The 15402-nt window shown below is 48.9% G+C and overlaps 1 protein-coding gene across 1 annotated transcript in view; it reads right to left on the bottom strand.

Annotated features, from left to right (window-relative positions):
• Positions 1–7251: 7251 nt before the first annotated feature.
• ZNF451 (zinc finger protein 451) overlaps positions 7252–15402 on the bottom strand; it is a 29575-nt gene continuing 21424 nt past the window's right edge. Inside the window, exons 14-15 of the mRNA XM_054397509.1 lie at positions 8052–8129; positions 7252–7322 (exon numbers count right to left, since the gene is read on the bottom strand). Coding sequence (XP_054253484.1) covers positions 7270–7322; positions 8052–8129 — 131 coding nt within the window. The 3' untranslated portion in view covers positions 7252–7269. The remainder of the gene's footprint in view (positions 7323–8051; positions 8130–15402) is intronic.

Genomic DNA, 15402 nt, shown 5'->3' on the forward strand with positions numbered 1-15402 from the left:
CTGCAGGGAAACACAGGCACAGAACAGCTGCGGTTGTGTCCAAATGCCTCACACAGGATTTACCCTCTGACAGCAAACTGGCAACGGTTGAACCCCAGCAGCCGAGGCAGCACAAACCACGGAACCAAAATACCTTTCGAAAAGCACAAAAGGTCTGGCACGAGCCTCAAGGCGACTGCCTGCGCAGCCAAGCGCGTTGCCTCCTTCAGGGACTGGGAAGGACCACGGCAGCTGCTTGTCCTGCTCTGAGGGGCTTGCTGCCTCCTCTCCTCTCTTGTTTCTAGCTGGGTATGGAATGGGGCAGCTCTCACCACATTTCCAAAAGAACAATGACTGGGCTGGGAAGATACGAGGTCGTCTCTGGGAGACACTTGAGGCAGTAGCTAAGGGTAAGGCCAAATCTTCCAGAATCATCTTCAGCAGCACTGTCAGCTACACACTCAGCTTTCAACAGAAGGCCTGCAGTGAGACAGCAGGAGGCACAGGGGAGAAACATCAAAAGGTACTGCTCACTCTCTAGCACCTGGGTGCCAAGTGAAACGCACTAGAACCGTTTGAAGTGTTCTCTGGCCTTGGAGCAGTTCTTCCTGGTGGTGTGGGTGCTAGTGAGTACTGAGGTACCCCGGCTCTTACCTGTTCTGCTCGTTTCAGAGGTGGCAATTCCATCACAGCCATGACTAGAGCCGCTTCCAGCTTTTCTAACCATGGTGACAGCTGCCACTATCCAGACTGGTAGGAACATAGAGGGAGAAAACAGAACGATCCTGCCTTGGCCTCATCTTACTCTCCACACCAAGTATTTGTTTCCATGACAGTTTTGTTTGCAGCAGCTAGAAGCAAACTGATAAGGTTATTAATAATAATTTTGAAAACAACCAAAGCATCAGCCTGGCCTTCTCTTACCTTCACTGCAGGGCAATAGGCTGGGGACACTGCACAGGCATTTTTAAATGAAGGGTGGCACTGATAACAATTTTAAACACAAAAATAATGGCTCACCTTAAATAAGAACAGTACAAAAATCATGAACACATCCCCAGTCATTCATCCAAGGCTCCCCTCTCCATTAGAGATGAGAGCATACAGCAGTAAGCACAGCTCCTCTCACACCCATCCCACACCAAAACTAGAAAGCTTCTGCCCTGTGAAGAGTTCTTCTAGCCTCAGATGGAGGAGATGAACCACACCTGGCAAACTTCCAGCCATCAAATCCAGTACTCCACTGTGCTACCACTGAAAAAACACACATCATAAACATACAGCTAACAGACTAACCAGAAGATCCTGATCCTGACACGTGCAAGCAACAGGCCACAGACAAACTAAAGCTGAGCCTGGCCACAGGCAAGAGTTAGGCTCTCTTGTAAAGGTTACAAAACTGGGATCTAAACCTTCTCTTTGTACCAAGATCAGCCAGGCCAATCCAAGACAACTAGAGTTTCTTAACTGCTTCCAAGAACACGTGGAAAAGCAAATAAAGACAATGACATTTTGTGACAGAAAAACTAAACACAAGAACCAATTCAAAAACCCACAGTGAACAGCAACTGAACCCCCCCCCGGTGAGACCAGCTGATGAACCAGGCAACAACTTCAACAGCCAGACCAGAGAGACTTGGGCCATCAGGCCTAGAAACAGAAAAAAGGCTGAAATCTCCTTGGATGTCATGCACAACATATCTGCAGCAGACATGCATAAGCTGCAGCCGTTCCCCAGCGTGGCACAGGACATCAGATCACAAATCCAACAACTGAAGATACCGACGTGGGTCTGAAGTGGTGTTCCCAACCTTTGTAATACACAAACCAGCTCCTACTGTGGTAAGCAGCTGTGATGGCAAGGGATCAGTGTACTGAAGGATCTTCATTCACATCTCCTCAAGGCTTCTCTTGAGAACGTCTTCCATCTTTGCATCTTGCTCTGTAGAAACGCAAAGCTCTAATTACAATCTCCAGCTGTGGCTGATAACCTGTCAGACACAACTGCACTGATAGCACTGCATAAATCATCAGATTACTTCTGCATGCAAAACAAAGGTAGAAGACCAGAATGAAGGAATTTCCTCTCCTGTTTTATGTCATCTTTTCAACATTTCAGAAGTGCAGGAACCACCTCTCCAACACCCACTGCATTAACTACCAATGGTCACAGTGCTGGTGACACCTCTTTGCTGCAGCTGTACATTATTCCAGATGCTGATAAATATTTTGTCACATACCCTGGCACTCACATGAGCTGTCATGGGATGGAATCAAAAAGCAGGTCCACAACCAAGAAATGCATGCCAGGTGATTTCCCTCCCTTGACCAACAGGAGCCTCATCTGAAGACTCTCTGTTACACACAGGTGTCATGGAAACACACCAGTTCCCAGGCACAGCAGCAGGATGCAGGCATGGCCTGGGACAGCTAGCAGATGCCCCAGCACTGAGCAGCCAGCAGCAGACATGAGCCAGGGTGACCTTTCAGGAGATGTTTTCAGTACAGAGCTGCTGTCACACGAGGCTGCCCCTCACTCAGCAGCTGCTGAGCCTGTGCTACTGTCCTTGCTGCTGCTGTGACCCATGCCAGTGGGAGCCCTGGGTCTACCTGTACCTGTCACTGACTTTCCAGCGCGTGGGTGAGCCCCGAGGTCCCAAGCCTGGCAGAAGCCTGAGCAAAGCTCTCTCTCAGAAGCCATCTGAAAGCTGCTGTGACCATTTCAGGGCAAGCAGCAATTAATTCTCATGGGGAGGTAACTCAGGGACTCCCAGAATTTTGGATGCTGCAGTCCAAGCAAACTCGCACAGATTCACAGAGGGAACTTGAAATCTCTCTGCATGCAGAGCTTTGCCATCCCAGTGTACACTCTGCATGCACTTGAGTTTTCCACACAGTTTGCATCCACTTTTGTAGTATCTTAGCCCACACAGCTTGACCCACACTGTGACAACTGAGCTCTAAAGCACTCGAATGAAGAACTTGTACAGAAAACGTGGGGCGGTCTGGAACCATCAAAGAAACACACAGGCCTGGCCTTTAGTACAGCTCCTTAGCTGGAAAGAGTGGCTGTCATTAGTACAAAGATCCTTTTTGGCCAACGTTTCCAAATCGACTGAGAATTCCTCACCCATCCTCCTCCATCCAATTACCTGTGAACACTACTATGAAAGCACCAGCAGATGATAGAACACTTCCCTTTTAAGCAAGCAGACAGGGTAGCTCCATACCTCTGCAAACTTCACCATGTTTGGTAAAGGCTGGGGAAAGGTTTGCAAGCTGTGAGCACTACACAACAGCAGTGGCCATTCCTCTATGCTGCAAAGAGCTGAGAGCATTAACCCACCACCACTGACCACGTACAAAGCAAGCAGCTTACAACATGACAATCTATTTTTTAAAGCGTTTATTAAACTTCAGAAGCAATCAGGCAGGCACCACACTTCAATAGCAGTCGCACTGACTTGTCTGCAACCTGTTCTTGTCTCTGCATATTGCCAGAACAGGGATCCTGGCTGGTGTGAAAGAGCATGGCACACAAAGCACCACAGAGGTAAGAGTCTGGTTCAAATCTCCTCCTGTCCTTATCTCAGCTTTGTAAAACTTACGCATTCACCACACAGAAACTAAGAGCATTAAAATGAACAGCTGGTGGCAGCCAGGTGGAAATCAGACTTGCCTCATCAAGGTAAGTATGAAAAAGCACCACAGGCTTAGACTAATGAAGGGCAGGCTCAAACATCACCACAAACCCAAGTTCCCTTAAAAAGGGCACGACAAATCACTTCTAGTACAAAGAAAGGATACTAGGCAAGCTCCTTTTAACAGAGGAGCTGTGCTTGTGAAGGCAGAAAAGCGTCCCAGCACATGCAGGGCTGTGGCAGTTTAAGTTGGGTGCCTCTTGTTACTGCCACATAAACTACACCTCCGGCATCCTGAGCGTCCAACCCAATAAGGTGGACAGAGGAAACAGCATATTTCTACCCATAAATCACGTGCCCTATAAATCCATCTGCAAAGTCCTTATCTTCCTTTTTCTTCCCTCTCTGCTCCCGTGGGAGATGCTCTTATCAGGTAACGGCAGGGGAGTATCTCAAGCACTCTTAGGCCTAATGCCAGGAGAAGAAAGAAGAGGGGGTTGTGGGACAGTCTCAGACCTGGCCAGACTGAGACTAGCCTAGCAATAGGGGGGGAAGAGCGAGTCCTGGGGATTTTGGGTAGACCCTCAGGTGGGGAGAAGGGAAAGAGTTGGGAGGCCTCTGGGTGTTACGTAAGGGCCTCTGTACACTTTGGGATTCTTTGCCACTACGCTTGTAATGTTTTTTTTGTAGTATCACCAATTGCTTTTCCATTTAAACTTTCCATCACTCTTCAATCTATTTGCATGAGTGTCATTCTTTTGTCCCTCTCGGGGCAACAGAGGATCTGTCTGGCCTCAAAACAGCACAGATTTTGGTAGCAGAGGATGGTTGCTGTGAGGAACTGGGAAAAATTGGATTGGAGAAGTGCAGAGATGGAAAAGTTAAAATGGATATCTGGGCGTTGTTGGTTTTGGTCGTTGGGCTCAAGGTTTTGTTCGGGCTGACCGTGTGGGCGTTTTGTGGGTTCTGAGGGGACATCTGGTGCATAACTGTGGCATGGAATCCCTCCTGCCGTCCCAAGGCGGTAGCGGTGATTCTGTAGCCACAGGCATTGGGCAAAGCTCAAGAATGGGGTGCCTGTCCCTCTCCCTTTTGCTCCGTGCGGAGCGGCGAGCGGCGCGGAGGCAAGGGCCAGTCGTAAGCAGACCAGAGTCGGCTTGTCTCGCGGCGGTGGGGGCTAGCCGCAGCAGGGCGGTGAGCGGTGGCTTCACTTCAAAAGCTGCTGCCGAGGCCCAGGGAGCGAGTATGGCCGCGGCTGGAAAAGCCGCTCTTGCGGCCCGAGGCGGGGCGGCGGTTTTGATCTGCACCGCGGCGGCAGAGGCGGCGGCGGCTCCGTCGTTCTGGATATCGGGCGACGGCCGCTGCTACCGCTCAGGATTTTTGGCCGCGTTCCAAAAATGGCGCCTAGCACCTGGCTCCGCCTCTCTTCTCGGATAGTTGCAGTGCAGCCACTCCCTCGCCCGGGGGAGGGCTGTGTAGCCGGATGCAGCCATGCCTCGGTACGCTTATCGCTCGGGGGAGAGCGCTGTGTGCATGCGTGCATTCGTGTAGCCTGGAAGCGGTCAGCACTGGGCTTGGGAAAAGTCTGTGCAATTTTTGAAAGTCTCAGCGCGCTGCTTCCTGGAGGGGTGGAAGGAGTCGAGTCCATGAGCCTGATCGTTCTGACTCGATCACCTCGAGGGGTGGAAACATGCCGCTTGAGTGGATGGAGAGAGGGGTTTGGTTGAGAAGTTACGAGGTTGTTTCCAGGTGACCAGGATATCCAATCGGATCCATGAAGAGTTCACCGAGCGGAAGAATGAACTCTGTGTCGCTGGAAGGTTCCAGCAGATGAGGGAGAAAAACTGGAATGAACTGTTACCTGAACCTGAGCAAGACACTTTATGGAAGGACACCCTGATGAAAACTCAGACTTCGCTAGACATGTCATCTGAAAATGGTTTCTAATTTGATGATATGTTTGGGTGCAGGAATTATGGGTATGAAATAAGGAGTGGCAGTAACAGGAAGCACCCAGCCTAAACTGCCACAAGGGCAAATGTCAAACATTTCAGCCAGTTCAACAAGACTCCCCAGCCAGAAAAAGTAAATTCTTCAAACAACTATTTCCTTGACTTTTCCAGCTGACAACCGAAGTGCAGCAACCTGAGAGGTTAGTGAGTAACAAGTCACATTTCTCTACATGCAGGATTTTAACCATCAAATATTCTCTGGTCTTCTGGAAGCAGAGTTTCACAAGCCTGTGACGGCAGAGAATTGTGCAAAGAAAAATTTCAGAATTAAAGAGTGCCCCAAAGAGACTAAAGAAAATGAGGCCACATCTGAAGACTTTGGCAATTCTGGAGGCTACTTGGAATGTAAAAAAAAAAAAAGAAAAAAAAAAGAAAAAGGGACTGCAGAGACTCGAATTCTGCCAGGCTGTTTTTCTCAAAGCCACAATAGCAGTAGTTGGGGTTTTGTAAGCAGGTTAGGAGGCCAATACAAGGCTTTTGATAACTGGAGCTCCAGGTGAGTGTGCAGGCACACGTGGGGCTTTGTAAACATAACTACAAAAAACACCTGACTGCAACTCACCAAGCCAGCTCCTGTAGGGCACAAGCAAACCTTAGACTTGTGACAGAATGCTATGAATAGTAAAGCACACCACGAAATCCTAACCTAACAGGCTCTGCAGAAGACCATCTACCTAGTTTTAAATATTCAGTAAGCTAAGCAAAAAAACTTTCTCCAGTTGAAACATGTTTTTCATGTAAAAGAAACCTGCAGCTTTTGGTTCTGCATTGGGGAAAAAAAACCTGCCCCAAAGCTTCTGGAACCTGGACTGGAATGTTTTTTGAGGATGAAAATGGTTCTGTCTTATTCTACCTTTTATTACAAGAGCTTGGTATGAAAAGTTTGTTAGCTTGAGGCAGCAGCTGAAGGCAGCTCCCAAATCTTCCAGCACCACTGTGAGCTACACCCTCAGCTTCGAGCAGGAGTGCAACAAACTTGAGATTTGCAGAGAGAAAGCAACATTGAAAAAACACACATCATAAACATGCAGCTAACAGACTAACTGGGAGGTCCTGATCCTGACACGTGCAAGCAACAGGCCACAGACAAACTAAAGCTGAGCCTGGCCACAGGCAAGAGTTAGGCTCTCTTGTAAAGGTTACAAAACTGGGATCTAAAGCTTCTCTTTGTACCAAGATCAGCCAGGCCAATCCAAGACAAGTGGAGTTTCTTTACTGCTTCCAAGAACACGTGGAAAAGCAAATAAAGACAATGACATTTTGTGACAGAAAAACTAAACACAAGAACCAATTCAAAAACCCACAGTGAACAGCAACTGAACCCCCCCCCGGTGAGACCAGCTGATGAACCAGGCAACAACTTCAACAGCCAGACCAGAGAGACTTGGGCCATCAGGCCTAGAAACAGAAAAAAGGCTGAAATCTCCTTGGATGTCATGCACAACATATCTGCAGCAGACATGCATAAGCTGCAGCCGTTCCCCAGCGTGGCACAGGACATCAGATCACAAATCCGACAACTCAAGATACCGACATGGGTCTGAAGTGGTGTTCCCAACCTTTGTAATACACAAACCAGCTCCTACTGCGGTAAGCAGCTGTGATGGCAAGGGATCAGTGTACTGAAGGATCTTCATTCACATCTCCTCAAGACTTCTCTTGAGAGCTTCTTCCAGCTCTGCATCTTGCTCTGTAGAAATGTAAAGCACTAATTACAATCTCCAGCTGTGGCTGATAATCTGTCAGACACAACTGCACTGATAGCACTGCATAAAGAATCATATTACTTCTGTGGGCAAAACAAAGGTAGAAGACCAAAATGAAGGAATTTCCTCTCCTGTTTTATGTCATCTTTGCAATACGTGTCAAGTGTCCAATGCAGTAAGGTGAACACAAGAAAGAGCATATTTCTACCCATAAATCCTGCAGCCTATAAATCCATCTGCAAAGTCCTTCTCTTCCTCTTTCTTCCCTCTCTGCTCCTGTGGGAGATGCTCTCTTATCGGGTAACAGTGCAGGAATATCTCAAGGCCTCTTAGGCTTGTCTAGGCCTAATGCCAGGAGGAGAAAGGAGGTGGGGAGGCAGTCTCAGACCTGGCCAGACTGAGACTAGCCTATCACGGGGGGAGGAAGAATGAGCCCTGGGGATTTTGGGTAGACCCTCAGGTGGGGAGAAGGGAAAGAGTTGGGAGGCCTCTGGGTGTGGCAGTAAAATAGATTGTGGGTCTGCTGACACACTGCAGGTTAGGAAATAGTTGTTTGCCACTCATTTCAGTCATCTTAGCAGCTCAAAACTGCCCAGTATATTTAGAGAGAATTCCTAAGAGGTGCCTTGCTGTAAAACCCACTGCAAGTTCAGTGTCTGTGTCCTGCTCAACTAAGAGCATTCCCCAACACAGAAAGGCAGCAATTAACAGACCATCTTGCAATTTCTTTGCGTCTTCTAAGCTTCTCTTCTTGGTCAGTTCAATATCTTCATCCTCTTCACTATCTGAACCTTAAATGCAAACGCAACACAAATTACACATCACTTATAATCCAAACCGTTAGCAGTCCCACCTTGCATTGCTCTTACTGGACAACACCTGGGTTTGAAGGCCCTTACTAGGAGCTGGCCATCAGGACAGAAATACATCGCAGTGGTAGTTTAAGACAGCAACGCAAAGAGAGTTATTTTTCAGCTACCTTCTTTCCCTTCTCCCCAAACTTTAGAGGCAGACTGTTTCAACGTTATATTTGAAAGACATCAAAAGAAGTAGCTGCAGAAGCTCCTGTTTGTGTCTCCTGCATTTGCTTTTTTGTAATTAAAGCCAGACTTGACTCATGAGGATTTCATTATGGGAAGCTCTGCGATGTATCTCTGCCTACACCTGGTCTTAACTCTTGATTTTGCTGCTTCAAGATAACCATGGAATTGATTTGGTTCAGAAAGACCTCCAAGACCATGGAATCCAACCATTAGCCCAACCCCACCATGGCCAGTGAACCACATCCCCAAGTACCATGGCCACACGTTCCTTGAATGCCTCCAGGGAATGCCTCCACCACCTCCCTGAGCAGCCTGTGCCAATGCCTCAAACATGTCGCATTTGAGCGGAGGAGTGCTGTAGCTGCACTGAGCAGTGCCATTCAATAGGTGTTGTTCCAACCTCTGTACACTTCGTCTACCCTGCCTGCTCCTAGGGCCAGCCCAGCCAAACCTCCACTCTTTCCCTTTCTAAGAGAGCTCTTTGTGAGGCTGGCTCTAGCTCCAGAACAGCAGATACGGTTTAGTGCCTAGTAGGGCCTGCTGTGCTCAAGGTACGGGTTTGTAGTTTGTGTGTGCATGTTGGGTGTCTGTTCAGTGGTGCTCCCCCACACCCTCCCTATATTTACAACTCAGCAGGTTAAAAAGAAGCAGGGCAGTGAGTGACATGAGACATTCATTCTGCTACAGGGCACTGCTGTGTTGGGAAACGCTCTCTGTGCTGCGGTTTCACAGTACCGGCCATCAGCTAGGTGGCACGGGCAGCAGGCTGACCTGGTCCTCGTGTTTTCAAGCAGTACACAGCAGGAGCTAAGCTGGCTTCACTGCCAAGACAGCCGTGAATGCTAAAGCAGGATTTGTAGACAGAGCTATTTTAGTAAAGTTTAGGATTCAACTCCTGCATTAATGCAGGTGTCACCTGGCTGAAGCCTGCTGCTAGTCGCTCCAAACACACCATCGGGTGACAAGAGCACACAGTGCTGCTGCAACACAGGCACCAGCAAAACACTGACACAATTGGAAAGCAATCTGCCTGCCTCAGGACTGAGCTCTGTGCCTAACAGGCAATAGCCAATCACTACTTCACAGCCACAAGATCACAGAGAACAGGTTTGCATAAAGCATAGTTAAAGACATTACCATTCCCCTGCCAGAAACTATGACACCTGAAAATAATCAGTGCTGATGGGGCAGGGCAATCAGTCCATAGGGAAGTGTGGTTCTGAGCACATTCAGTGTGAGCAGCTACACTGCCTTCACCACTCATTACTGAGGCCTACCTGCATGCATGCACACCCAGCTTCCCAGGAAGGCAGCTGTTGGGTTCTATGAAACCTGACTTAGTGAAAGGTACATTATTAAAAAGCTAACAGAGTCAAACCTGCATTAGGAGTTTTAAATGCAAGGACTCATCAGTGTCTCCAATTACACTAACACTTTCCCTACTCAAGCCCAAAATCATGGCTGTGCTTGTCCTCAGTGCTCCCCTCTACCCTCCCTAAGCCTATAGAGCGAAGGCACAAAAAGCAGTAGATAAGAGAATTTTAGGTGTTTGGATATACCTCTATAGGAATCGGGGATAAGACTGTGAAGAGTCAGACGAAAAGCTGTCTGCAGGCCAAAACCCCAGGCAGAAATGCTGCAGCAAGCAAGGGGATGAGTAGGAATGCAGCTTCCTTGAGGGGCTGGAGAACAACAACTGTTCATGTGGAACTCGCCCCTTATCCTGCAGAGAAAAGGGAAGGCCATGTGACTGCAGAGATGAACTCTGACAGTCAGAAGACATCAGACAGCTTTTCCCCCAAGGAACAGGTCCCTGCGCTTCACTGAACGTCACACCCTGTGACCCAGCTCTGCTCTCAAGGAGATCCTGGATTCCAGTTAAGACTGTATTTCATGCAAGTATCTCAGAATGGATCAGGCTGGAAGGGCCCTCTGGAGCTCATCTCGTCCAGCTCAAGCAGGGCCACCCAGAGCCAGCTGCCCAGGACAACATTCACATTGCTTTTAACTATTTACAAGAAGATGGCATACCAGGGAGCTCAGAGCTGGACAGTGATGGCCTTACCAGTGCTGAGGAGCGGGAACTGATCACCTTTCTCAAACCTACTGCCAACACTCCTCGTAACGCAGCTCAGCATACTGTTCTTAGCAATGAGAGCACATTTCTGGCTCGTGGTCAGCTTGGTGTCCATCAGGATCCCCAGGTCCTTTTCTGCAAAGCTGCCTCCCAGCTGCTTGATCCCTGGTCAGAATCCACTGGTGCTTGGGGTGCTTTGCACTTGTTGAACTTTCTAAGGTTCCTGTTAGACCATCTGTCCCATCAAGGTCCCTCTGGATGGCAGAACCCTCTGGTGTTACCAAATGCCACTGCCAGTTTTGTGTCATCACCAAGTCTGAGGGTACACTCGGTCCCCCCATCTTGGTCTTCATTGAAGACATGAACTAGGCCCAGGACCAGTGTTGATCCCTGGCATACACAGCTGGTTACTGGCCTCCAACTGAACTTCATGCCACAGGTGTTCCATGTCTGGCCATTCAGCCCGTTTTCAACCCACCTGTTTGCTCATCCAGCCTACACTTTAGCAGCACATACTCCTGGTACTGCTGGCATCTCCTGAAGAGCCAATGAGAACATTTGATTTGGGGAGATCAGCTAAGTCTGACTAAGTCCTGTCTCCCTTTTTCAGGTCCTTAGCACACTCTGTAGCTCTCAGCTCCTTGGAGGTGAGAGGAGTAACAACTGCCCAGTTTCTCAGCCAGGAGATCTTAAGATACTGCCTCCTCTCTAGTATCTTTTGTTAAATGAACAACAGCTGGAAAACTCTAACCATACCTACTCTCTCCAAGAAATCGTGCTGCTCATTGCTGTCCCTCAGTATGGCCCAATTCCTGCTAGAACAAAACTGAAAATAAAGGAAAGCAAATTCTGGATGCATGCAGAACTCAGATCAAAAACATTACCCCTATTGATGGGAGAAGAGGGAGTTTTTGCTGTTTCTTGAGTCTCTCATGCAAACCAATCCTGGGAAGCCAGCAGTGACCTGTCACAGAGCGCAAGTGCCACCCCTTGTCCTGGCATCAAAGCACCCCAGCCGGAACCTGGATAACACTGAGCCCTGTGGGCAGCTCAGCTGCCTCCTGTAGCTGATTCTCTTCCTGGGCATCCTCAGCTGCCACCTCTCTAATCACCACCCTGCTTCATACCCCTCCCGATCGCAGTCTCCCACCACAGCTTCACTGTTCCTTCTGTAACTCTGAATCCACCGTGCCTGTTTCACATCCCGACGTGTCACATGACCGTCATCCTGAGCTCACTGTCTCCAGCCACTGACCCTTCATAGCTCACAGCTGACACTTTAGTACTATCTTGAGGATACCATTTAAAGTTACTTCATTCAGGATCCCAGTATGTAGAGTTAGCCAGAACCTTTACTCAGAACCCTAACCCTGCCTTCACCGGCTATCGAGTTCTGTACGTGTGATCCTGCTGCCTTGAAGATACTGTTCCTTGCCTTGCAGAATCCTTCCCTTGATTCATTCTTTAGTGTATCCCTGGATGATACTCCCCACATAGTCCTCTCCAACACTTGTTGCTCTCATCTTTCCTTTTTCATTAAGGTAACATAATCTGTAAAAGCAAAGATACTGCCTGCTGAAGGTTCACATACAGACAAAGCTTCCCTTCCTCAACGCCAACTGAGGCTGCACTCTAGACATATCTCCCTACCAATGCTCATTCTTCTGTCGATTCAAGCGTAGCACGACAGAAAGATAACAGAATGCTAGGGGATGGAAGGGACCACAACAGATCTAGTCCAAACCCCCTGCCAGAGCAGAATCACCTATACCAGGTCACACAGGAACTCATCCAGGAGGGTCCTGAATGTCTCCAGAAGAAGCAACTCCACAACCGCCCCAGGTTCCATCACCCCCCCAGTGAAAAAAAAATCTTCCCCATGTCTACACAGAACCTCCTATGCCTCAGCCTCCACCCACTGCCCCCCGTCCCCACCCCAGGCATCAATGAGAAAAGTCTGACTCCATCCTCTCGGCACTCCTCCTTTACATATTCATAAACATTCATGAGGTTACCCCTTAGTCTCCTCCAAGCTAAAGAGACTCAGCTCCCTCAGTCTCTCCTCATATGGAAGATCTTCCACTCTTAATTTTTATGGCTCTTTACATGTCGTCTGTTACTATGAAAACAAGAGCCCTCAAACCAGCAACCCTCATGGACACTGAAATTAACTTGGGAATTACAATCCTGATACCTGCTGATTCTAAAGAAAACAGTGATCAAAGACCACACAGAACCACCTCCCACAGCAAGAGGTGGAAATTCTGTTCTCAGTCCATAGAAATTCTTATTTAGCAATAGTATCTCAAAGTGCCTTAACACCCAGAGAGAGGCACTGGTTTTATTTCTAAAGCAATGCTCCAGAAGCAATTGTTAATTAAAAGGAGGGAAGACGAAAGCAGGAACGGTATGACATGACATGGGAAGGAATAATTAACTGCGCTACTACAGGTTAGGAGGTGATCTGATAGGGACCAGCCCTGTGGAGAAGGACCTGGGAGTCCTGGTGGACAAGAAGTTGTCCATGGGACAGCAATGTGCCCTGGTGGCCAAGAGGGCCAATGGGATCCTGGGGTACATTGAGAGGTGGGTGTCCAGCAGATCCAGGCAAGTTCTCCTCCCCGTCTGCCCTGGTGAGGCCACACCTGGAATATTGCATCCAGTTTTGGGCTCCCCAGTTCGAGATGAACAGGGGTGTACTCAAGAGAGTCCAAACGAGGGCTACCAGGATGCTGAAGGGACTGGAGCACAGCCCTATGAAAAAAGGCTGAGAGCCCTGGGGCTTCTTAGTCTGGAGAGGAGAAGACTAAGGGATTGAATAAATATTTATAAATATCTGAGGGCTGGGTGTCAAGAGGAAGGGGACAGGGTCCTCTCAGTTGCACCCCGTGACAGGACAAGGACCAATAGATATCAACTACAGCACAGGAGGTTCCACCCAACATGAGGAAGAACTTCCTCACCGTGAAGGTCACAGAGCAGTGGAACCAGGCCCCCCAGAGAAGCTGTGGAGTCTCTTCTGCTGGAGACTCTCAAGACCCGTCTGGATGAGTCCCTGTGCTAGACTCTACAGTCCTGCTCTGGCAGGGGGGTCGGACCCAACGACCTCCAGAGGTCCCTTCCAACCCCCAACATCCTCCTATCCTGTGACTGACGACACGCACAGGCATCCTTAGCAGTGAAACGAAATCCAGTGACAGGCTAGCACGTGGCTTGATACTTGGTCCTGAACCTGCACTCCTCGCCTCTGAACATGCAGTGTGCACGAGTTGTCAGACTCCTATCTTGGTTTTTTTTTTTTTTTCCCCTCTAATACCATAGACAAAAAGCCTAGGCCTACAATAGGTCATTCTCTATCCCAGTTTTCTGGAAACAGTTTCACCTGCAAAATCAGAGATGACTCAAGTATCACAGTCCAGCTCAGCCTTACAAAGGTAGGCTAGAAACGAGGCAGCAGTTATCTGAGGAGACAAATACTCTGGCTCTTCCTGCAAGTGATGTCTAAATAGAGTAAGCTCTCAATTCCCCAACCTCCTCTAACTACATCCACCCTGGCAGTCAGACCTTCTGCCCTCCTTCAGCACCAGCCCTCACTGCTCCCTGGTGAGGGTACCTGGATATACATGGGGCACCCATGGGGGGTTTTTCCTTTCCTGAGCGTGTGCATATTCTGGGTCATTTCTCCCTAGTCAGCCTGGCTGGTTGTGCAGCAGGATATTCCTGACTGACATGTGAATCTGTCATTTTACTGTGCCAGGAGAGCAGATTAAACTGCAGTAAATCCACACCTTCAGGTGGCTGATGTCTGCTTTGTGGGTGGCTCTGCCTCTGGCAGCAAACATGGTCATGCACTACACCATCGACTCTGACAGTCATGAGACAGGCTGGCTCTTTAAAAGAAAGAAGGAATACTCACAGATTCTAATCCTTTTCTAATTAAAAGGTGTGTTTCCCTTGAACAGCTCAGTCAGTAAAGGATCTTATTTGAATCTGGCTGTGAGAAACAGTTAAGCTAAAGCCATCAACTCACACGAGTTCCTTTCACGCCCCGAGCTGAGGCATTCCTGTCAGTGTCACAATGGGTCTGATGATCCCTAATCTGCCACAGCTCTGCCACCCTTGACGTCGCTCAACACTCATGACAGGTGTAAGCTGTAGCAACACAGTCATGACACTGAAGGGTCAAGACAGGCAAGGCAATCACACTGGAGGCTCCTCTTCCCCTCTCAAACCATTCCATTCACACACATGTTGTGCCTTCTGCACAAACCAACCCAACACACCTGTCCCGACAAACTCAGCTTCAGCAGCAGACAGAAAGCAAGTATCCGGAACACGAGCCTCTCACCTACTCTTTTCATACCTCTGAGGGAACTCACGCACCCACGGCAGCAAACGGTCTCCTGAAGGCACCATGCTGCTGAAGACCTACTGCAGCACACAGGAAGCGTTACTTATTTCACAGTCCATGCATGCACTACAGCTGCTACAGCAGTCCTGCTGACACACTGAAACACTTCCCAAGGGCAGCTGTGGCAACTGTGGAAGACTGCCACATGTTGAAGCTCATCTGACATCAACAACTGCCTTAAATTTTTCAACACAATTCCATGTGGTAACTGTTTCTCATTCGTTTCTCCCTCTAGAGTAACAGCCATAGGCTCAAGAAAGTCACAAGGCAGCTGGACCTGGACCTCTGTAAGAAGACAGCAGGTCAGAGCAGCCTGACACACAGAGCCTGACTGCCCAGCTCAGCCCTGCAGACCGCACCAAGGCTGGCTGCTGCTGCACCGTGCGGCAAGGGCACCGCACAGCTGCCTCAGCTTCTCCTAAAGTGCTGCACGGACTCCTGGCAGTGCAGCCACCACCACGCTACAGGGTGCACACAAGCCTGTCGTGGCAAAGGAGGTTTCTAATATTCTGGTTTCACACAGGAACAGCAGA

This window comes from Indicator indicator, chromosome 2, assembly GCF_027791375.1.
Source record: "Indicator indicator isolate 239-I01 chromosome 2, UM_Iind_1.1, whole genome shotgun sequence".
Taxonomy (NCBI): domain Eukaryota; kingdom Metazoa; phylum Chordata; class Aves; order Piciformes; family Indicatoridae; genus Indicator; species Indicator indicator.